The 23,702-nt window shown below is 38.3% G+C and overlaps 1 protein-coding gene and 1 non-coding gene across 2 annotated transcripts; one reads left to right on the top strand and one right to left on the bottom strand.

Annotated features, from left to right (window-relative positions):
• Positions 1–11,044: 11,044 nt before the first annotated feature.
• On the bottom strand, positions 11,045–11,650 carry LOC107807283 (uncharacterized). Its single transcript, XM_016631639.1, has one exon. It carries the CDS (start codon positions 11,648–11,650, stop codon positions 11,045–11,047), a length of 606 nt encoding a protein of 201 aa, XP_016487125.1.
• Positions 11,651–12,802: 1,152 nt separating this feature from the next.
• Positions 12,803–12,909, top strand: LOC142165668 (small nucleolar RNA R71). Its single transcript, XR_012696319.1, has one exon. It is a non-coding gene; the product is annotated as a small nucleolar RNA R71 (small nucleolar RNA).
• The last annotated feature ends 10,793 nt before the right edge of the window (positions 12,910–23,702 follow it).

The following is a 23,702-nucleotide window of genomic DNA, read 5'->3' as shown; positions in this document are numbered from 1 at the left end:
AGCCCGAGTTATGAATTTTTAAGTTAAATTATTTTTTGAAAATATTTAAAGAAAATTGAAATGAAATTCGATGTGAAAGTAATGGTATCAGGCCCGTATTTTGGTTTCGGCGCTCGGTACAAGTCTTATATATGTTTTGAATCACTCCTGTAAAGTTTGGTTAAAAACGGATGTCATTTGACAGGATCTGGGCTCTAATTGGGAATTTGATGTTTAAAAGGAAATCTGAGAAATTTCATTGATCTTGAGGCTTAATTCGATGTTCATGATGTTATATTGATGATTTGATCACATGAATATGTTCGTAGGGTGTTTTTGAGGGAGTGTGCATACTTGGGTTAGAGCTTCGAGGGCTCGGGTGAGTTCCGGGATGTTGTAGGCTTGAAAGATTAGATGTTGTAGGTTCAAGAAAATATTATAGGCCTCTGAACCCTCTTGCGCGGCCCGCGAGGAATCGTGTGCGGCCGCGGAGGGGCCAGCGCGGCCGCGGTTGCCTTTGCGCGGTCCGCGATGGGTACTGTGCGGTCGCGGTTGGCTTGGTGTGGTCCGCACGGGGCAGTGATCCGCAGGTCTTCAGGAAGCCTGTGCGGCCGCAAACCTTCTTGCGCGATCCGCGGTGGGCACTTCAGAGTGGTATAAATACATGTGAATTTCAGTTATTTTACACTTTTCAAAAACCCCAAACATAAGAGGCGATTTTCCAAATAACTTTTCTTCTCCAAAACGATTGGTAAGTGATTTCTAACTCATTTTCTTCACTTCTTAACATCTTTTAACATGATTTCAACTTCAAATAAAAGATTTTCATGGGGAAATTGGGTGTTTTGGGTAGAACCTAGGTTTTTTCTAAAATTGGGGATTTGGACCTCAATTTGAGGTCCGATTTCAAAACAAATTATATATTTGGATTCGTAGGGGAATGGGTAAACGGGTTTTGGTCCGAACCTCGAGTTTCAACCACGTGGGTCCGGGGCATTTTTTGACTTTTTGGGTAAAACCTTAGAAAACTCATTTTCATGCATTGGGGTTGATTCATTTAGCACTTATTGATGTAATTAAGTAACTTGTGACTAGATTCGAGCGGATTGGTGGTGGAATCAAGAGGTAAAGCGGTAATTGAGGCTTAAATTGTGTTCTTCGCATCGAGGTAAGTGTTTGGTCTAACCCTAGCTTGAGGGATTAGGAGTTGAGTCTTATTTGCTACGTGTTAATTGTCGAGTGCGACGTATAGGCATGGTGACGAGTATCTATACGTTGGTGTCTAGCATGACCGTGAGTCTTTATGTTGCGGATATTCTGATTTCTATTGAATCTTTCATGCCCTAAATGATGATTTCTATATGTTGTGAAAATCTTGTGAAGGAAATTGTGACTTTGAACTTCGAGGAGCATTGGCTCGAGTTATACTATAAAGTGTGAAAGTATATGAAATGATTGAACCCCTTGGAGCGTTGGCTCAGGTGGTAAAGTGAGATAAGAAGTAAAAGTGAAAGAAAGAGAAAGAATTATTGAATTGATCCCTTGCCGGGATATTTGTTGCTTTGTTGAATATCTCCCTTGTCGGGGTGCTGAGATTATTGATATTGTTCCCTTGCCGGGTTTTAACTATTTAATTGTGCTCCCTTGCCGGGATTTAGCTGTTTAATATTATTCCCTTGCCGGGATTTCTATCATTATTTGTCTACTCCCTTGCCCCTTGTTTGTGATTGTTGTTTGGGTGAGGAAGAGCGTAAAGCACGAAGGGTGATGTCGTGTATTGTTTTGGTGAGGACGAGAGTAAAAGCACGAAGGGAGATGTCATGCATTGTTTGCTATTGTGAGGAAAGAGTGTAAAGCACGAAGGGTGATGCTGTGCCGCACGATGTACCATTCCGTGCCGATTCTATTGATTATATGGTGAGGAAAAAGAGTAAAAGCACGAAGGGTGATGCCGTGTATATTTTTATTATATGATTGCTTTGGTGAGGACGAGAGTAAAAGCACGAAGGGTGATGCCGTGCATTTGTTGATATCTGATTCTTTGTTGATATCCGAGTTATGTTGTTCCTTTCATTACTTGTTGTTATTTGATTTACTTCGAGGTTATAGATTCCCTTACCCTATTTGCCTTGTGATTGCTGTTTGGGTGAGGAAGAGCATAAAAGCACGAAGGGTGATGCCGTGTATTGTTTTGGTGAGGACGAGAGTAAAAGCACGAAGGGTGATACCGTGCAAATTGTTGACTTTTGATTCTTGTTGATATTCTGACTTTGTTGCTTCTTTCTGTTATTGAGGATTTCTATTTGAAACTGTTAACTCCCCACAACATGTTTCCCCCTCCCCCATTAACTGATTATTTCTGTATCTCTTTTCCGCTGTATGTGTATATATATATGAACTGTACAGGCTTATTTGGAGTCTGGTCCTAGCCTCATCACTACTTCGCAAGGGTTAGACTGGACACTTACCAGCACATGGGGTCGGTTGTACTGATACTACATTCTGTGCTCTTTTGCACAGATCCAGGTCCTGGACAACAGCAGTAGCGCGGGATCCAGCCTTCAGTCCAGTAAGGCACCAAGGTAGCCTTGTAGGCGTCCGCAGGCCCGGCGTCTCCTCTATCTTCTATTTCAGTCTGTTATCTCATGTATCCGAGACAAACAATTTATATTTTCTTCAAACGACTGTATTTAGTATTCTTAGAAGTTCGTGGGTGATGTGACACCAGTTCTTGGGTAGAGGCATAAGTTGATTTCCGCATTGTCGTTCAGTTTCTTTAAATTTAAGTCTTTCGCATATTTATTTAATTCCGTTGCTTTCATGCTATCACTGATAATTGTTAAAAGAAGAAATTGTTAATGAAGTAAGCAGTTAAGGATTGGCTTGCCTAGCTCTCATTAGTAGGCGCCATCACGACTCCCGAGGGTAGGAAATCCGGGTCGTGACAAATCTAATTGAAGGCTTTGGAAGAGCTTCTATAACTCTGCCCAGGGGAACAATACTTATCATAGAGAATGCAATGTTCTCCTCCAAGTCCAAGAGGAATTTGTTGAGTTTGAAAGATATCCGCCGAAATGGATACCATATTGAGATAATAGATGAGAATAATCTTGAATATCTAATCATTACCAGGAATGTCTCTGGCCAGAAAAACATTATTGAGAAATTTTCATCTTTATTTTGTGGCATGTATTGGACAAGAATTAATGCAATTGAGGCACATTCTATTGTAAACTAAAAGGTTACTGATTCTAATACTTTTGTACTTTGGCATGATCGATTGGGACATTCTAGATCTATTATGATGAGACGAATTATGGAAAACTCAAAAGGGAATCCATTAAAGAATTTAAAGATTCTTTTAAATAATAAATTTTCGTGCACTTCTTGTTATCAAGGCAAGTTAATTATTAGACCACCAACAAAGGTTGAGATTGAGTCCACTGCATTTTTGGAAAGTATACAAGGGGACATTTGTCGACCTATTCAACCACCTAGTGGGTCGTTTAGATATTTTATAGTCTTAATAGATACATCTTCTAGATGGTCTCATATGTGCCTATTATCACCTCGCAATCTCGCATTTACAAAATTAATGGCACAAATAATCCGATTACGGGCACAATTTCCTGATAATCCAATTAAGTCTATTAAACTTGATAATGCTACTGAGTTTTCATCCCAAGCATTTAATGATTACTGCTTATCGATTGGGATAAGTGGAACATCATGTAGCTCATCTTCACACTCAAAATGGCTGTGCAGAGTCTTTGATTAAACGTCTGCAGTTGACAGCAAGACTGTTACTCATGAAAACGAGATTACCCACTTCAGTTTGGGGTCATGCCATTTTGCATGCAGCAATGCTAATTCATCTCAGACCGACAAATTATCATAAATATTTCTCGTTGCAATTAGTATTGGGTCATGAACCTAATATATTCCATTTAAAAAATTTTGGATCCGCAATATATGTGCCTGTAGCACCGCCATATTGCACCAAAATGGGTCCCCAAAGAAGGTTAGAAATATATGTTGGGTTTGAATCGCCCTCCATTATTCGCTACCTCGAAACATTAACGGGAGATTTGTTCATTGCTCGATTTACAGATTGTCGATTCGATGGGGCATTTTTTCCGAAATAAGGGGAGAAATTGGTGAAACCAAACGGGAAAATTTATGAAAAAATCTATCATTATCTCATCTTGTTCCACGTTCTCTATTTGTGAAAAAGAGGTGCAAAAGATTATTCATTTGCAAAAAATAGCAAATCAAATGCCAGATGCATCTATGGATCTGAAAAGGATAACAAAATCACATATCCCTACAGAGAATGTTCCAATCCGTATTGATGTCCCTGTTGGACAATCTTCTAGTATCGTAGCTAATGAGTCAAAATCACGCCTAAAATGTGGCAGACCATTAGGTTCTAAGGATCGAAATCCTAGAAAAAGGAAAACAAATGATCAAGATGACACTACGAAAGAGTCTCATGAAGAAATCCACGATTTAACCAATCCTGAGATTCATAAGGAAATCACTAAGGCTGAGACTCAAGAAAATAAGAAACTATCAATAAATCCAATCGATATTGAGACAAATTTGAATCGATTGGATATAATGGTAGATTATGTCTTTACATATAATGTTGCATCTAGAATTATGCAAGAAAGTGAGGATCTTGAACCTCAATCTGTTGGAGAATGTCGACAAAGACTTGATTGGCCTAAATGGCAAGAAGCAATCCAATCAAAGTTGAATTCACTTGCAAAACGTGAAGTGTTTGGGCCTGTAGTCCAAACACCTAATGGTGTTAAGCCTGTTGGCTATAAATGGGTCTTTGTACGCAAGAGGAATGAGAAAAATGAGGTACAAAGATATAAGGCACACCTTGTTGCACAAGGATTTTTATAAAGGCCTGGTATCGATTATGAAGAGACATATTCACCCATTATGGATGTTATAATGTTCTGTTATCTCATTAGTTTTGATGTTCATGAAAAGCTTGACATGCATTTAATGGATGTGGTTACCGCCTACCTTTATGGCTGACAGGCCAATGTGTATAGGATTTTCTTGCTCGTGCTTTGTTAAATTTAGTATAGTTTATGATATCGTCCCACAGAGATAGGAACATCTATGCTACAGACTTTTAATATTTCAACTACTATTTGAGAGAATCAGATTGATGAAAAGTTTGTGAAATTAAAACTCGTTAAATACTTAACAAAATTATACAACTTTCGAAAGATTTGTGATTTAAAAGAGTTGGGAATCGTTGAATTCACTTGATAATATATTATAATAAAATCTCACTTTCTACATGTATTTCTCTAAAGGATAATTACTTATTGCTAATACAATTATATCTAATTTCACCAAGAATTAATCAACTAATAACGCTCTGTGAGGTTATGTAATTAATTGAGTTAAAACTGTTGACGGTTAAATCGAAATATCTTCTGGTCTGAATTGTGCTAAAGATAGTAAAAACTTTGTGAGAATATTTTTACTAAATCAATACTCCTGCGACTACAATTCCTCCGTGAGAATTAAAATTGAGGTAAGCAAGATTACAGACTTTTAATAATAGCTTACTAATAATTACTCTCACTTCACTATTTTATTCAATAGTTACTATATATTAATTTTGCTTCGTGAGAATTACAAAATTAATATAAGAGTAACTTAAAGATAAAATATATAAAAGTGATAACAATGATTAGTTAAAAACTATTATTATAGCATAACATAAAATATAAACAGAAAGTTCCAAACCAAGAATGTATTAAAACTAAGGTAGTATTATAATATATATATATATATATATATATATATATATATATATATATCAATCTTCATCAACTATTCCAACAAAAAAATTACTCCATTATGAAGTAAGAAAAAATTAATTTAGGAACAAAGAACTTATGAAGAAATATTATTATTCTAAAAGAAAGACAACTAGTAGAAAATACTAAAGAAAAGAGAGACCAAAGAATAGTTCTTTCCCGTAAGACTCTATGTCTTCTTTCCAACATTCACTCTCTATTTATAGAGTTTTTTTGCCTAAGATTCTCCATAGTTGTAACTATGGAAATTGTAGTTGCAACTACCGCCTTATCAATTTCTTTCTTTTGCAGAGAAAGGTTATAGTTTCAACTATTGTTCTCTAGTTGCAACTATGTGATTTCCTTCATGATTCTCAATTGTTATCGTTGCAACTATGGTGCTTTAGTCCATTTGCTTCTTCATTCCTAGTTGACTACTCAATTCCCACTTTTTTTGCTTCTTTTCTTCGATTTTCATACGCTCTTCCTCTTGCAAAGTATATTAGATAATATGGGAGAACATGATATATTTATTCATGTTTTATTTAAAATATTTAATATTTACATATAAAAATATATGAATAAATTACATCCATCAAATTCTCCCACACTTGAATCTCTGCTCGTCCTCGAGGAAAAACATTTCTATTGATAATTTTTTTTGTAACATTTTCTTCAAAACATTTGGTCTTTGTAGGATAGAAAATTTATTCAAAATAACTTTCTTCATCATGCCAAATGATTAATCTTTTAAGCTTCACCAAATCTTTTACCTTGCTTCTAATTTTACTTTTGAAAAAATAAAATTTGCATTCTTTTCCTCTTGAATCTTTCGGAATTGATAACTTTATGATCACAAGTCTTGAATATCACAATTGTTCGTCTATAGGCTTGCTCTTCATGTTAATCTCCACTAATGTAGATTCAACACTGATTTTTGAAATCTATTTAGGACTTTTTCTTGGCTTATAATGTCAGGCTTCGGCTGGTAGGATAAAGATATTTTTGTAGTGACTTTTCTTCTTCCAACTTGGAGCAAATGTTCCTTGATACTAATTATTCCATTTATTTTTCAGTAACTTTTTTTTGTATATATGCTTTCATCAACATAAAGAGATATAAGAATATACACACACTTATATATTATATCTTTCTCTCTTTCCCTTTTTTTCTTTTCTGTATCGTGCTTGCACAATCTTTCCTTTCTTTTTCTAACAAACATTACTTATCATGGCTGAAAGAAGTAATAACTATAATCGTAATATACATCTCTTTTTCTTTCTTTTTTTTTTCTTTTTGAGGGGTTATAGATCATGGTGTTTTTTAAAAAAAATAGGATAAAGGCTCAAAGATAGGTTCTAAGAGATAAAAACTTTTTTTGGAGAGAATAAACTAAAAGAGGCTAAAAGGTATATCAAAGAAAGCCTAATTTCATTTTTCAAGAATCAGTGTCATCCATTATTTCGCCTCGAAGAACATTTAGAGCAAGTTCTAGAAAAATTATTGAATATACCTTCTTGTGATGATAACTTTTCTCAATTCCCTTGATTTTGTGAGTTGGAGATGCTAGTTTTTCCTTCACAAAATTAAAGTCATAGGCATGGAACTGATATGATAATGAAAAAAAAACTTAATATTTGGGCACAATAAAAAGAATTTATTTTACTAATTAAAATCCTACAACAAATAATTTATTTAAGAAAAAAAATTTATTATAACATTATAGAATATATATATATATACAATTAGTTAAGAAGAAAAAATTTATTATAACATTATAGAAAAAAAGTATATATATACATGAAGTACTAAAGAAATTTTTGAAAAAATAAATTAAAAATCTTTTTAGCTTTCAAATTTACAGTCACAGAAGAAAGCTTGAAAGAAACTGTGACCATACATATTCTATGTGTAATAGACTGGACTAGCTTTTAGACCTTATCAGTCATGGGGTCCAGGTTTTGATATAAACCAGAAAATTTACCTGAGCCAATAATTAATTAACACAATTAGATGGTTAACCAACCAGTAACGTAGGCATACCGACCACCATGGAATTACTCCTATATAGATGGCTCTGTTTTTGTAGAGGCCTGCATGGGATGTCTCGGTTGTACAATAATCTGGATATTAACCAGATCAATTGGTTAAGCATTTATTCATTATATTGGGCTTATGAGGCTCCATTGCTTCACCCTCAATGGCTAAGGGTAAGGAAATTGTAGTTCTGAGTTTAACATCGTCAGCTCGACTTATTAACAATGGAATGTATTAGGCTATCAAGGTTATCGATGGTTGTTGCTCAAAACGACCTCCAAAATACAACTTTAACCTGTGATCATTTACCTTAAATTTGTCTCCTCCATTGATATGTTGAATTTCAATTGCCCCATATGGAGTAACATCTGTAACATTATAAGGACCTGTCCACCTGGATTTTAATTTCCCTGGAAATAGCCTCAGCCTGCTATTATAAAGAAGTACTTGATCTCCAATTTTGAAACTTTTTTGTCGGATCAAATTGTTATGCCATATTTTTATTTTTTTCTTTGAATATTCTGGCATTTTCATAAGCTTCCAACCTCAGTTCTTCCAATTCATTAACCTGAAAAATCTTTTTTTTACCAACAGAGTTTAATTCAAAGTTTAATGCTTTCAGCGCCCAAAAAGCTTTGTGTTCTAATTCAACTGGAAAATGGCAAGCCTTTCCAAAGACTAATTTATATGGGGATGTTACAATTGGCGTTTTGAACACCGTTCGATATGCCTATAATGCATCATCTAATTTTAAAGACCAGTCTTTTCTTGAAATTCCAACCGTTTTTTCAAGAATTCTTTTTAACTCGCGATTAGAAACTTCAACTTTCCCCTGTGTTTGAGCATGATATGGTGTTCAAGTTTTATGAGTCACACCATATTTTGATAGCAAAGCAAAAAATTGCCTATTCGTGAAATAAGTCCCTTGATCATTAATGATGACTCGAGGTGTGCCAAATCTAGTAAAAATATTTTTTCTAAGAAAACTACACATTGTATGAGCATCATTCTTCCTTGTGGGGATGGCCTCAACCCATCTTGATACATAATCCACAGCCACAAGGATATATTCAAATGAATGAGAAGAAGGAAAAGGACCCATGAAATCTATTTCCCAGACATCAAATATTTCACATACTTGTATTGATTGTAATGGCATCTCATTTCTCTTAGTGATATTACCTGTTTTCTGACACCTGTCACATTGTGCAACATATGCTCGGGCATCTTTGAAGAGTGTTGGCCAGAAAAATATGGCCTCCAATACTTTAAATGTCGTACGGTTTGCAGCATAATGACCTCCAATTGCTCCATCATGGGAGTGATACAAAATTTGGGTCATCTCTTCTTCAGGTACACACCTCCTGATGATATTATCTGCACAAATTTTGAACAAGTAAGGTTCATTCCACAAATAATACTTAGCATAAGAAATAAGCTTTTACCTCTGCTGGTAAGAGAGATCTTGGGGTGTCCATCTTCCAACCAAGTAGTTAGCAATATCTGCGAACCAGGGTGGTTGAGTCACAACATAGTCAACTGAAAAAATGTGCTCATCAGGAAATTCTTCTTTTATCTCGCTGAACTCAAGGGAAGGGTCTTCTAGTCTAGACAAATGGTCAGCTACCTGATTCTCTGTTCCTTTTTTATCTTTTATCTCAAGGTCAAATTCTTGCAGAAGTAAAATTCATCTTAACAATCTAGATCGAGCATCTTTTTTGGCTAAGAGGTATTTTAAAGCTGCACGGTCAGTAAAAACAGTCACCTTTGTTCCTATCAAATAAGAACAAAATTTATCAAATGCAAATACTACTGCCAGTAACTCTTTTTCTGTTGTGGCATAATTTAGTTGAGTTTCATTTAGTGTTCTACTGGCATAGTAAATGGGACAAAAAATCTTATCCTTTCTTTGGCCTAAAACAGCTCCAATTGCCGTATCACTAGCATCACACATAACCTCAAAAGGTTGACTCCAATCAGGGGACACAACTATAGGGGCAGTTGATAATTTCTCCTTAAGGGTGTCAAACGCTATCATACAATCACCTGAAAAATCAAACTTAACATCTTTCATCAAGAGGTTAGTCAGAGGTTTTGAAATCTTTGAAAAATCCGTTATGAACCGCCTGTAAAAACCTGCATGACCTAGAAAGCTTCTAATACCTTTAACATTTGTGGGAGGGGGTAATCCTGCTATAAGATTAATTTTAGCCTTATCAACTTCTATCCCATTAGCAGTGATTTTATGTCCTAAAACAATTCCCTCTGTAACCATAAAATGACATTTTTCCCAATTCAGAATCAAGTTTGTCTCTTCATATCTCTTAAGAACTAAAGTCAAGTGGTAAAGACAATCTTCAAATGTTTTGTCAAAGAGTGTGAAATCATCCATAAAAATTTCAAGAAATTTATCAGTCATGTCAGAAAAAATTGCTGACATGCAACGCTGAAATATAGCAGGGGCGTTGCACAGACCAAATGGCATTCTCCTATAAGTATATGTTCCATGAGGACATGTGAAAGTTGTCTTATCCTGATCTTCGGGTGCAATTGGTATTTGGTTATACCCTGAATAGCCACCAAGAAAACAGTAAAAACTATATCCTGCAATTCTTTATAACATTTGATCAATAAATGGTAAAGGAAAATAATCTTTTCTGGTAGCATCATTGAGGCGTTTATAATCAATACAGACTCTCCATCCTATAACAGTCCTCGTAGGTATGAGTTCATTATTTTCATTCTTTATAGCTGTCATACCTCCTTTCTTTGGTACTACCTGAATTGGACTTACCAAAGGGCTATCTTAAATTGGGTAAATAATACTTGCCGCTAGAAGCTTGACCATCTCCTTTTTCATCACTTCCTGCATTGTAGGATTCAATCTCCTTTGGGGTTGGATTATTGGCTTGTAGTTATCTTCCATGAGGATTCTATGTGTAAAAATTGCTGGACTAATCCCTTTGATATCCTCTACAGTCCACCCTAAAGCTCCTTTGTATGCTTTTAAGACTTGAATTAGTCTTTCTTCTTGTTCTACAGTCAAAGATGATGAAATAATTACTAGAAATAGTTCTTGCTCAAGATAAATATACTTTAAATGAGAGGGAAGAATTTTGAGTTCAATTTTTGGTTGAACATCTTCTGATTGCATCTCCTTATCCTCTGAATCTTTTTCCAGTATTTCAGCTTCTCTCCTAAATTGTGGGATCATCATCTTGTGCGGTGCCTGATTTGGTCAAACATTTTTCCATTGAATCTGAAATTAATTGATCATCTTTGAATTCATCCGTAAGATCACTAATCATGTCAATATAAAAGTATGATGATGATGCCTCATCTCCTGAAAATCTTAGTATCTTTTGCATATCAAAAATGACTCTTTCTTCATCAACTCTCAAGATTAATTGCCCTTGATGAACATCTATGATTGCTCTTCCTGTAGCAAGAAATGGTCTACCCAAAATTATCGGTTCATCAGGACATTCTTTCTTTTCAAGTACTATAAAATCTACAGGGAAAATAAACTTATATACTCTTACAAGCACGTTTTCAATTATTCCCTTAGGTTTCTTAGTACTTTGATCTGCAAACTGAAGAGAAACACCTATATCCTTCATTTCACCAAGATCCAATTTTCTAAAAATAGAAAATGACAACAAATTTATTGAAGCTCTAGAATCGCAAAGTGCTTTTTCAAAATATACGCCTCCCAAAGTGCATGGAATGGTAAAACTGCCAGGATCACCAAGTTTTTGTGGTAGCTTATTTTGAAGTATAGCACTGCATTTTTCAGTAAGCATTACCATAAAAACTTCTTCCAATTTTCTTTTACTTGACAAAATTTCTTTTAAAAATTTGGCATATGAAGGCATTTGCAACAAATCATCAGTAAAAGAATATTAATATGAATCTGTTTTAAGATTTCCAAAAATTTTGCAAATTGACCATCAAGCTTTTCTCGTTTCATTTTTTTGTGGAAAAGGAATTGTCACAGGGCAGCCATTTTTTCAGAATTTTTTTCTTTCTTATTCTTTATTTCTTTCTCCTTTGATAGTTTAGGTGGTTTTTCAAAATTCTTACCCTTGTCCACCTGTTATTCTGTCAGGTTCTTTTCTTGTCTGTCTGCATAAGGTTCATCTAGTTCCTTACCTGACCGTAAAGTGATGGCCTTAAGGTGCTCCTTTGGATTTTTCTCTGTATTGCTTAGTAAAGGACCCTGAATCTTTTCTGACACAAGAGCTGCCAATTGGCTGAACTGAATTTCCAGATTTTTGAGGGATGAATTTTGGCTTTCCATCTTTTCATCAGTGACCTTAATATACTTGTACAAAAGGTCATCAAGACTTGGATGAGCTTGTTGGGGCCTCTGTTGGTATGACCCTGCTTATTGATATGGTCCTGCTTGCTGATAAGGTCGTAACTCGGTTGCCCACGATTTTGACTCTGGTATCCCGGCAGACCTTGTACCTGTTGTTTCTGGAAGTTTTGAAAGTTTTCTGCACCATTTGGGTTACTCCACTGAAATCCTGGAAGCTATTGTGCCATTGGACTTCCAAAAGGATATGGCTTGTAACCGATGACATTAACCAGTTCATTCGTTTGATTGGTTGCTTGAGATTCATGGTTCTGGTGGTTTCCTCCGCACATGTCACAAGCCTTAGATTGAGTTGATTGTTGTGTATTCACCTGAAAAGATTCAAACTTTTGTGCCAAAGAAACAATCTGTTGTGTTAGTGTATTTAAAGCATCAACCTGATTTACCGTAGCAGCCTTTTTAATGATTACACGCTCAGATAGCCATTGGATAACGTTCTCAGAAATTTCATTCAACAGCTGCAATGCTTCCTCTATAGTTTTTCCCATTACAGAACCCTCCTGCAGCTGCATCTATCACATTTCTAACAGAGGGTTTTAGCCCGTGATAGAAAATGTACAATTGCATATGTTTAGGAATGTCATGGTGTGGGCATTTTCTTAACATTACTTTTAATCTTTCCCAAGCTTGATAAACTGACTCAGTGTCAGTCTGCAAGAAATTATATATGTCTTGTCTTAACTTTGTTGTTTTAGCAGGGGAAAAATATTTGTTTAAAAACTTCTGAGTCATCTGGTCCCATGTCGTAATGGACCCTTGAGGCAAACTTCGCAACCAAGTCTTGGCATCTCCTTTTAAAGAAAACGAAAATAGCCTAACTTGATAGCTTCAGCAGGTACCCTATTGTACTTAGCTGTGACGACCCAGCCGGTCGTCTTTGGAATTTATGCCCCGTCTCCCCATTAACTACTTCCCCTAAGTTCATTTCTGCTATTCTGGTTTGCCGGGACGTACGGTGTTGGGATTCGGAGTGTTTTAGGACACTTAGTCCCTAAATAAGAGCTTAAGTGTTGAAAAATGGTCCGTAATCGGAACAGTGTGAAGATGGCCTCGAAATGGAAATCTGATGGTTCCGTTAGCTCCGTTAGGTGATTTCGGGGTTGGGAGCATGTTCGGAATATATTTTGGAAGTCCGTAGCTCATTTAGGCTAGAAATGCCGAAAGTTAGTATTTTGACAAATTCCGGTTGATAGGTTAAATTTTGATCCAAGGGTCGGAACGGAATTCCGGAAGTTGCTGTAGTTTTGTTATATGATTTAGGATATGCGTGCAAAATTTCAAGTCATTCGGACATGTTTTGGTCGGGTTTTTGATCGAATGTGTGTTTTGAAGTTTTTAAAAGAACTTAGGCTTGAAGTTGATGTAATTCGATGATTTTAGTGTTAGTCGAGGTGTTTTGATGATTGGAGCAAGTTTGCATAATGTTTTAGGATGCGTTGGTGCTTTTGGTTGAGGTCCGAGGGGCCTCGGGTGTGTTTCGGGTGAATTTTGAGCAAGTACGGACACCCCGAAACTTAGAAAAATGGAGGTGGCAGCAGTGGAGACGCGGACCGCGCTCCTTATCGCGCTGGGCGCGCGGCCGCGCCCGGGAAGATCTCCAGGCTGCTGGTTCTACTACAGAAGCTCATATCTTTTGATCAACACGGAAATTTGAGGTGATTAAAAACGAAAGTTGTAGAGCTTGGAATCTAGTTTTCAAAAACATATTATAATAGGGATTTGGACATTTGTAGGGAAAGTTACGGCCTAAATAGTGAAGCCTGTCACTGCAGTCAAATTGCTGCACGGCCGCGACCATTTTTGTGCGGTCAGCACTCCCTGGGCGCGGACCGCGGTCATTTTTGTGCGGTCAGCACTGTCGGAATCCGAGGGGTACTCTATAAATACGAGGTTTTGGGTTTTTATTTGATATTTTGACCTATAGAGCTCGGATTTTGGCGATTTTTCGAAGGTTTTTCAAGAAATTCATTGGGGTAAGTGATTCTAACACAGATTTGGTTAGAATACATGAATACACCATTGAATTCATCATTTAATTAGTGATTTGAGATAGAATTTGGGAAGAAAATTGTGGAATCTTTCAAAAATATAAAATGAAGATTTGAAGGACCAAATGGTGTCGGAATTGGATAAATTTGGTATGGTTAGACTCGTGAGAGTATGAGGTTTCTGGAAATGTAAATTTTATTCGATTCTAAGATGTTGGCCTGAGGGGCATTTTGGTCATTTTACCTATTTTCGCGCCTTAGCTTTAATTTTAATAGTGGAACTAGTTACTTGCGATATTATTTACAATATGTAATTGGTTTGAATAGATTTGGGCCACTAGGAGTCGGATACTCGTGGCAAGGGCATTGTTTCTTAGCGATTTTTGTATCGGTTCGAGGTAACTGGCTTGTCTAACTTTGTGTGGGGGACCTTTCCCCTTAGGATGTGCTATATTTGATATTTGAAATTCCCTGTACGTGAGGTGACGAGTGCGTACTTGAGCTAATTGTTGAAAATCCGGTTTTTCCTTAAGTATTTCAATTGAGTTCTTTCCTTGTTTTATGCTACTTGTGAATTTAGCATGTTGCTAGTCTAGAAAGGCATGTTGAGTTGACTTAATTGCCTATTTGCTTAAATTGCCTGAATTTCATTACGTGAAGCATGTTAGGCTAGAAGTAAATATTTACTTGGTACGAAATTAGCGTTTAATTTAATATTCTTGTGTTGCTGCTCAGTGTTTTACTTTGGGACTACGGGTTAGATTCCCGGGAGATTTCCCCTGCACATTTACTTTGGGACTACGAGTTAGAGTCCCGGGAGATCCCCGACACTACGAGTTAGATTCCTGGGAGATCCCCCGCACATATATTGAGGATACCGAGAGATCCTTGGGATACCAAGAGATCCCTAGTACATATTGAGGATACCTAGAGATCCTCGGGATACCAAGAGATCCCTGGCTTATATTGAGGATACCGAGAGATCCTCGGGATACCAAGAGATCCCTGGTTGATATTGAGGATATCAAGAGATCCTCGGGATACCAAGAGATCCTTAGTACATATTGAGGATACCAAGAGATCCTCGGGATACCAAGAGATCCCTGGCTTATATTGAGGATACCAAGAGATCCTCAGGATACCAAGAGATCCCTAGTACATGACGAGGATACTAAGAGATCCTCAGGATACTTAGAGATCCCCGGTTACTTTCCTTATGGTTTGCTTTCATCATTGTTTCTGTTATTGTACTCTTATTATCCTGCATAGATTCTTACTGTAGGTTCTCAATTGCACTGCTTATCTTATCCTGACATCTTTATTTTTTTATAACCTCAGTAGGGCCCCGACCTTCCTCGTCACTACCCAACCGAGGTTAGGCTTGGCACTTACTGAGTACCGTTGTGGTGTACTCATGCCTCTTCTGCGCATGTTTTCATGTGCAGATCCAGGTACCTCTACTCATGCGCACTATCAGTGAGGCAGGAGGACTACGGAGACTTCGAGGTAGATCTGTTGCGTCCGCAGACCGACGAGTCTCCCTCTTTATTCTATCTTCAGTATTTAGTTCTCTTTCCTTCCGTTTGTTAGATATTCTGGAGTTTGGAGCCTCACTATACATTTCTGTAGCCTGTGTTTTCCCGTGAGTTTCCGGGTTTTGGGATTGTTTTAGTCTTGAGATATTGATGTCGTATATGCCGAGCAGCATTTAGTATAATTTCCTTTTAGATAATTAAATATGGTATTCTATTTTTCTGCAATTATTATGTTTCATCAAGTGTTAGGCTTACCTGGTCACGGATACTAGGTGCCATCATGGCATGTTCACGGTTGGTGAACTAGGGTCGTGACAAGTTGGTATCAGAGCTCTAGGTTCATAGGAGTCACGAGACACAGGCCGGTTTATTAGAGTCTCGCTGATCGGTACGGAGATGTCTGTACTTATCTACGAAAGGCTATGTAACCGTTAGGAAAATTCCACTTCATTTCATTTCTTATCGTGCGTCATTTATTCAGTTTGGAGCTTATATCATATGTTCTTTTTGCATTCACTCGTGTATTGAAATTGCGCACTCGGTATCAATTTTGCGCCGATGGTTCGTGATGCTACAGAAGGATTATAAAGGGAGCCAAGAATTTGCTCAATCGTTGTTACCGCGTGTCATCCATATCGATAATGCAGAAGTATTGAGAGATCATTCAATTGTGCACATGGGGGTGCAATAGGTTCTGACATCTGGTTGATAAGTACGGTCTTAAGAAGGTTTACTTAATTGCCTAATCGTCGCAGTAATGGTAGAGTCACGAGGTGGACGTAAATCTGAAGATAGTTGGTGGTAATAGGGACTATGTGGTACGTATGAGATGTCTATCTAGCTAAGGGTACAACTAGCAACCGAGATGTTGGAGGAAGTGAGTTTAACTATCCTAAGAAGGACATATGCCAAACGAATGGCTTGGGGTGTCTCATGATGGTGACATACGAGCGATAAAGGTTAGTATTGTGGAGTATCAAGATGTATCTTATGGCCTTGCACCAAGTGAAGAGAGTTCACTATCAACGATCAAATTGTGGGTCATGTGTCATATCAGATTTGGCATGAGGTGTATTTATGTGGTATCCAAAAGTTCTCTGAAACTTGTATATGAGTAGGAGCTGAGATTTGTATGGGATGATGTGGGGACTTTCGATGTTCCTATGTCCATAATGATTCTACATTCAGTATCAGCAGGGAAATGAAAACAATTTTAGAATACTCGTAGTGCTCCAGTTAATCAGGGCACTCTCATGGGACAATTATCTTTTAAATGCACCACTAGCATGGGGTTCCTTAAATGGTTATTCTAGTTATCCGGCACAGACTCAGTATGAGCAACCGAACTGCAAATGGGTTGTTATGAATGTAGTGATACTAGAAACATCATGAGAAATTATCCCAAACTTGGGAGAAACCTATTTCATCAGAACACACAGTCAACACACTCCATTATAGTTACTAATCTACATACTCTACAAGATAGAGATGGAGAACGAACGAGCAGATGGCGCCTAAGAGGTGGATGCCCGACCCATTGATATAATTGCTATAGTGTGGCTGAGGCCACTATACCAGATGATGTCATTACAAGTACAATTCTAATTGTTATAAAAATGATATTTTTTTTCCTTAACTTGATTTGATTTTGAAAATTTAGGCGAGTCCTCTTAATATGCTCCACTCATGAGTGAGCTTCGTAATCCTGAAATCTACTTATGTGAATACTCACGTTGGGCTATTATATGGAGATAGCTATCCCTATCATTGTATGTTGTGATTTTCTTTGACGGAAATTATTGAAAAGAAGAAAGAAAGGAAATGAAAAATTTCAGTTGACACAATGTGCAAATACTTGTGATTCAGAGTTGAGGGTGATATCCTCAAATAGTTATATAATGTAAAATATTTTAAACCGAGCTACAATCTGCGATGGATGTTATATAAGGACAAGGTCCTGGTAGTGAAAGGTTTATGTGTTTAAAATTCTCCATTTATGAAATTAAAATTTTTGGTACTATATTTTAAATGGGAGTCATGCCTATTGGGCTTATTTGACAATTCTTGTATATTTTCTGTTCATATTCAACCATTTTTTTGTGTTGTAAACGTTGAGCTCTAGCCTATGAGATGAGCGTCCATGTGGCATTAAATGTGACTCGTTAATTTGGGTAAGTAATTATGAGGTCTCAATGCCTCGTTGTGAGTAAAGTGTAGGTCTGAAATAAGATGATTGTTAACATAAGGTTAATTGGCAATGTTGTGATTTATGAACAACTATTATGGCCAGAGACATGGTTATTAGCATACAGATGATGTGTTTCATGTCCAGATATCAGCATGATAATGCGATGCTTATAATGATGAGATTAGTGTTATTGATATATACATTGTGGTGTTTCATTGGGTTGTGGATGTATTGTTAGTAGTTGTTTTGGTGTTACTCTGGCAGGTGGATAGACCCAAATACAGGGGAGGCTCTGCCGAAATTTCAAAAAAAAAGTAATAAATAAATTTTGGAAGTTAGAAAATTTGAGACCTTAGGATGTGCGAAGAAAGAGATAAGCTACGTTGTGTATTTGAGGATGAATGACCCTAAGTGGGGGAGAATGTAACAACCCGGAGGAATAATTTCGAAGTATTTAAGCATTATTAAAAGTTTAAGTGTGTTGAAATAAGACTAATGCAGTGTGATGATGTGGAATTCGTATCCTATGACGAATGGCAGATTTTGAAGTTTGGGTCCTGTCCTAAAGTTATGGACTAAGGATGAGGTGAAACCTTCAGTTAAGTTGAAGGATCAATTACAGGAATTTGCTTGATAAAGGTTTTATTCGGCCCAGTGTATCACCTTGGGGTGCTCCTGTTTTGTTGGTAAAGAAAAAAAAAGGGTGCTTCTATGCGTATATGTATTGATTATCGACAGTTGAACAAAGCTATAGTGAAGAACCTTTATCCTTTGCCTCGTATTGATGATTTATTTGACCAGCTTCAGGGCGCACAGATGTTTTCTAAGATTGACATGCGCTCAGGTTTCCATCAGTTGAAGATTCGGGAACCAGATATCTTGAAGACTGCTTTCAGGACTCGGTATGGCCATTATGAGTTCCTTGTTATGTCATTTGGGCTGACCAACGCCCCAGCAGCCTTTATGCATTTGATGCATAGTGTGTCCCGGCCATATCTTGACTCATTCGTCATTGTCTTTATTGATGATATTCTAGTGTATTCTCGGAGTCGGGAAGATCATGAGCAACACCTGGGAACTGTGCTTCAGACTTTGAGAGAGAAGAAGTTATATGCTAAGTTCTCGAAATGTGAGTTCTGGTTGTATTCCGTGGCATTCTTAGGCCACGTGGTATCGAGTGAGGGTATTCGGGTGGATCTAAAGAAAGTAGAAGAAGTGCAGAGAGACTTATGGCAATGGATGTTCAGGCCTTGGTCAGCCAGTTTGTGAGATTGGACCTTTCGAAGCCCAGTCGAGTCCTAGCTTGTGTGGTTTCTCGGTCTTCCTTGTTTGACCGTATCAGGGAGCGGATCACCATGGACTTTGTAGTTGGGCTCCCACGGACTTTGAGAAGGTTCGATGCTATTTGGGTGATTGTGGATCGGCTGACCAAGTCCGCTCACTTTATTCCTGTGTGTACTACTTATTCCTCAGAGCGGTTGGTGGAGATCTATATACGGGAGATTGTTCGTCTGCATGGTATCCCGGTTTCCATCATTTCATATAGAGGTACTCAGTTCACATCACGGTTCTGGAGGGCCGTTCATCATGAGTTAGGTACTCGGGTAGAGTTGAGTATAACATTTCACCCTCAGACGGACGGACAGTCCGAGCGCACTATTCAGATTCTTGAGGATATGCTCCGCGCGTGTGTGATTGAGTTTGGAGAATCTTGGGATCAGTTCTTGCCATTGGCGGAGTTTGCTTACAAAACAGCTATCAGTCCAGTATGCAGATGGCACCGTATGAGGCTTTATATGGGAGACGGTGTAGATCTCCGGTGGGTTGGTTTGAGCCGGGCGAGGCTAGATTATTGGGCACGGACTTAGTTCAGGGTGCCTTGGAAAAGGTTAAGGTGATTCAAGACAGACTCCGTACAGCCCAGTCCAGACAGAAGAGTTACGCGGACAGAAAAGTTCGTGATGTTTCCTATATGGTTGGTGAGCGGGTTCTGCTTTAGGTTTCGCCTATGAAGGGCGTTATGAGATTTGGGAAGAAAGGGAAGTTGAGTCCGAGGTTTATTAGCCCTTTTGAGATATTGAGGCGAGTTGGGGGGGTGTTGCTTATGAGCTTGCCTTACCTCCCAACTTGGCAGGAGTGCATCCAGTATTTCATGTATCGATGCTCCAGAGGTATCACGGTGACCCGTCGCACGTGTTGGATTTCAGTTCAGTCCGGCTGGACAAGGATCTATCCTATGTTGAGGAGCCAGTGGCAATATTAGACAGGCAAGTCCGAAAGTTCAGGTCAAAGGATATAACTTCAGTAAAGGTTCAATGGCTGGGTCAGCCGGACAAGGAGGTGACTTAGGAGACCGAGCGGGATATGCGCAGCAAATACCCTCATCTTTTTGCTACTTCAGGTATGTTCTCTATGCTCGTTCGAGGACGAACGAATGTTTAATTGTAGGAGGATGTGACGACCCAGCCGGTCGTCTTTGGAATTTATGCCCTGTCTCCCCATTAACTGCTTCCCCTAAGTTCATTTCTGCTATTCTAGTTTGCCGGGACGTTCGGTGTTGGGATTCGGAGTGTTTTGGGACACTTAGTCCCTAAATAAGAGCTTAAGTGTTGAAAATGGTCCGTAATCGGAACAGTGTGAAGATGACCTCGGAATGGAAATCCGATGGTTCCGTTAGCTCCGTTAGGTGATTTCGGGGTTGGGAGCATGTTCGGAATATATTTTGGAAGTCCGTAGCTCATTTAGGCTAGAAATGCCGAAAGTTAGTATTTTGACAAATTCCGGTTGATAGGTTAAATTTTGATCCAAGGGTCGGAACGGAATTCCGGAAGTTGTTGTAGCTTCGTTAGATGATTTAGGATATGCGTGCAAAATTTTAAGTCATTCGGACATGTTTTGGTTGGATTTTTGATCGAATGTGTGTTTTGAAGTTTCTAAAAGAACTTAGGCTTGAAGTTGATGTAATTCGATGATTTTAGTGTTAGTCGAGGTGTTTTGATGATTGGAGCAAGTTTGCATAATGTTTTAGGATGCGTTGGTGCTTTTGGTTGAGGTCCGGGGGGCCTCGGGTGTGTTTCGGGTGAGTTTTGAGCAAGTACGGACACCCCGGAACTTAGAAAAATGGAGGTGGCAGCAGTGGAGACGCGGACCGCGCTCCTTTTCGCGCTGGGCGCGCGCCCGCGCCCGGGAAGATCTACAGGCTGCTGGTTCTACTTCGAAAGCTGATATCTTTTGATCAACACGGAATTTTGAGGTGATTTAAAAACGAGAGTTGTAGAGCTTTGAATCTAGTTTTCAGAAACATATTATAGTAGGTATTTGGACATTTGTAGAGAAAGTTACGGCCTAAATAGTAAAGCCTGTCACTGCAGTCAAATTGCTACGCGGCCGCGACCATTTTTGTGCGGTCAGCACTCCCTGGGTGCAGACCGCGGTCATTTTTGTGCGGTCTGCACTGTCGGAATCCGAGGGGTACTCTATAAATACGAGGTTTTGGGTTTTTATTTGATATTTTGACCTATAGAGCTCGGATTTTGGCGATTTTTCGAAGGTTTTTCAAGAAATTCATCGGGGTAAGTGATTCTAACTCAGATTTGGTTAGAATACATGAATACACCATTGAATTCATCATTTAATTAGTGATTTGAGATAGAATTTGGAAAGAAAATTGTGGAATCTTTCAAAAATATAAAATGAAGATTTGAAGGACCAAATGGTGTCGGAATTGGATAAATTTGGTATGGTTAGACTCGTGAGAGTACGAGGTTTCTGGAAATGTAAATTTTATTCGATTCCGAGACGTTGGCCTGAGAGGCATTTTGGTCATTTTTCCTATTTTCGCGCCTTAGCTTTAATTTTAATAGTGGAACTAGTTACTTGCGATGTTATTTACAATATGTAATTGGTTTGAATAGATTTGAGTCGCTCGGAGTCGGATACTCGTGGCAAGGGCATTGTTTCTTAGCGATTTTTGTACCGGTTCGAGGTAACTGGCTTGTCTAACTTTGTGTGGGGGACCTTTCCCCTTAGGATGTGCTATATTTGATAATTGAAATGCCCTGTACGTGAGGTGACGAGTGCGTATTTAAGCTAATTGTTGAAAATCCGGTTTTTCCTTAAGTATTTCAATTGAGTTCTTTCCTTGTTTTATGCTACTTGTGAATTTAGCATGTTGCTAGTCTAGAAAGGCATGTTTAGTTGACTTAATTGCCTATTTGCTTAAATTGCCTGAATTGCATTACGTGAAGCATGTTAGGCTAGAAGTAAATGTTTACTTGGTACGAAATTAGCGTTTAATTTAATATTCTTGTGTTGCTGCTCTGTGTTTTACTTTGGGACTACGGGTTAGATTCCCCCTGCACATTTACTTTGGGACTATGGGTTAGAGTCCCGGGAGATCCCCGACACATATATTGAGGATACCAAGAGATCCCTGGTTGATATTGAGGATACCAAGAGATCCTCGGGATACCAAGAGATCCCTAGTACATATTTAGGATACCAAGAGATCCTCGGGATACCAAGAGATCCTTGGTTGATATTGAGGATACCAAGAGATCCTCGGGATACCAAGAGATCCCTAGTACATATTGAGGATACCAAGAGATCCTCGGGATACCAAGAGATCCCTGGCTTATATTGAGGATACCAAGAGATCCTCGGGATACCAAGAGATCCCTAGTACATGACGAGGATACTAAGAGATCCTCGGGATACTTAGAGATCCCCGGTTACTTTCCTTATGGTTTGCTTTCATCATTGTTTCCGTTATTGTACTCTTATTATCCTGCATAGATTCTTACTGTAGGTTCTCAATTGCACTGCTTATCTTATCCTGACATCTTTATTTTTTTATAACCTCAGTAGGGCCCCGACCTTCCTCGTCACTACCCAACCGAGGTTAGGCTTGGCACTTACTGAGTACCGCTGTGGTGTACTCACGCCTCTTCTGCGCATATTTTCATGTGTAGATCCAGGTACCTCTACTCAGGCGCACTATCAGTGAGGAAGGAGGACTACGGAGACTTCGAGGTAGATCTGCTGCGTCCGCAGACCGACGAGTCTCCCTCTTTATTCTATCTTTAGTACTTAGTTCTCTTTTCTTCCGTTTGTTAGATATTCTGGAGTTTGGAGCCTCACTATATATTTCTGTAGCCTGTGTTTTCCCGTGAGTTTCCGGGTTTTGGGATTGTTTTAGTCTTGAGATATTGATGTTGTATATGCTGAGCGGCATTCAGTATAATTTCCTTTTAGATAATTAAATATGGTATTCTATTTTTCCGCAATTATTATGTTTCCGCAAGTGTTAGGCTTACCTGGTCATGGATACTAGGTGTCGTCATGACATGTTCACGGTTGGTGAACTAGGGTCGTGACATTAGCAGTTTCTACAAGTTCTAGAAAATCAATTAAATGACTATGGGGGTATTCACTTGTATCACCAGTGAAGATACAAGATTGTTGAATTGTCTGAATCAGGTCGGTCCTGATTTCAAAGTTGTTGGCTGCCACTGGAGGCTTCCTAACACTAGATTCACGGTTGAAGCGATCAGGTCTAGCATAATCCCTAAGGATTCTGTTTGTTGGCCTTGGCGCCACTTCCTCAAATTGCTCCTCTAAATGGACTGGTGGTGGGATCCCAAGTGGGTTAATGTCCTCTGCTTCCTGGTTTTTCATTTCTTTACAAGATGCTCCTTGAGAAGACGATATTTGTTCTTTCCTGCGCAATCGAATAAATCTTTCAATTTTAGGATCGTAACTGACCAA

This window comes from Nicotiana tabacum, chromosome 10 (assembly GCF_000715075.1).
Source record: "Nicotiana tabacum cultivar K326 chromosome 10, ASM71507v2, whole genome shotgun sequence".
NCBI classification, from domain to species: Eukaryota; Viridiplantae; Streptophyta; class Magnoliopsida; order Solanales; family Solanaceae; genus Nicotiana; species Nicotiana tabacum.
Note: the sequence above shows the minus strand (reverse complement) of the source record. Positions and strands in the feature narration are given on the sequence as shown.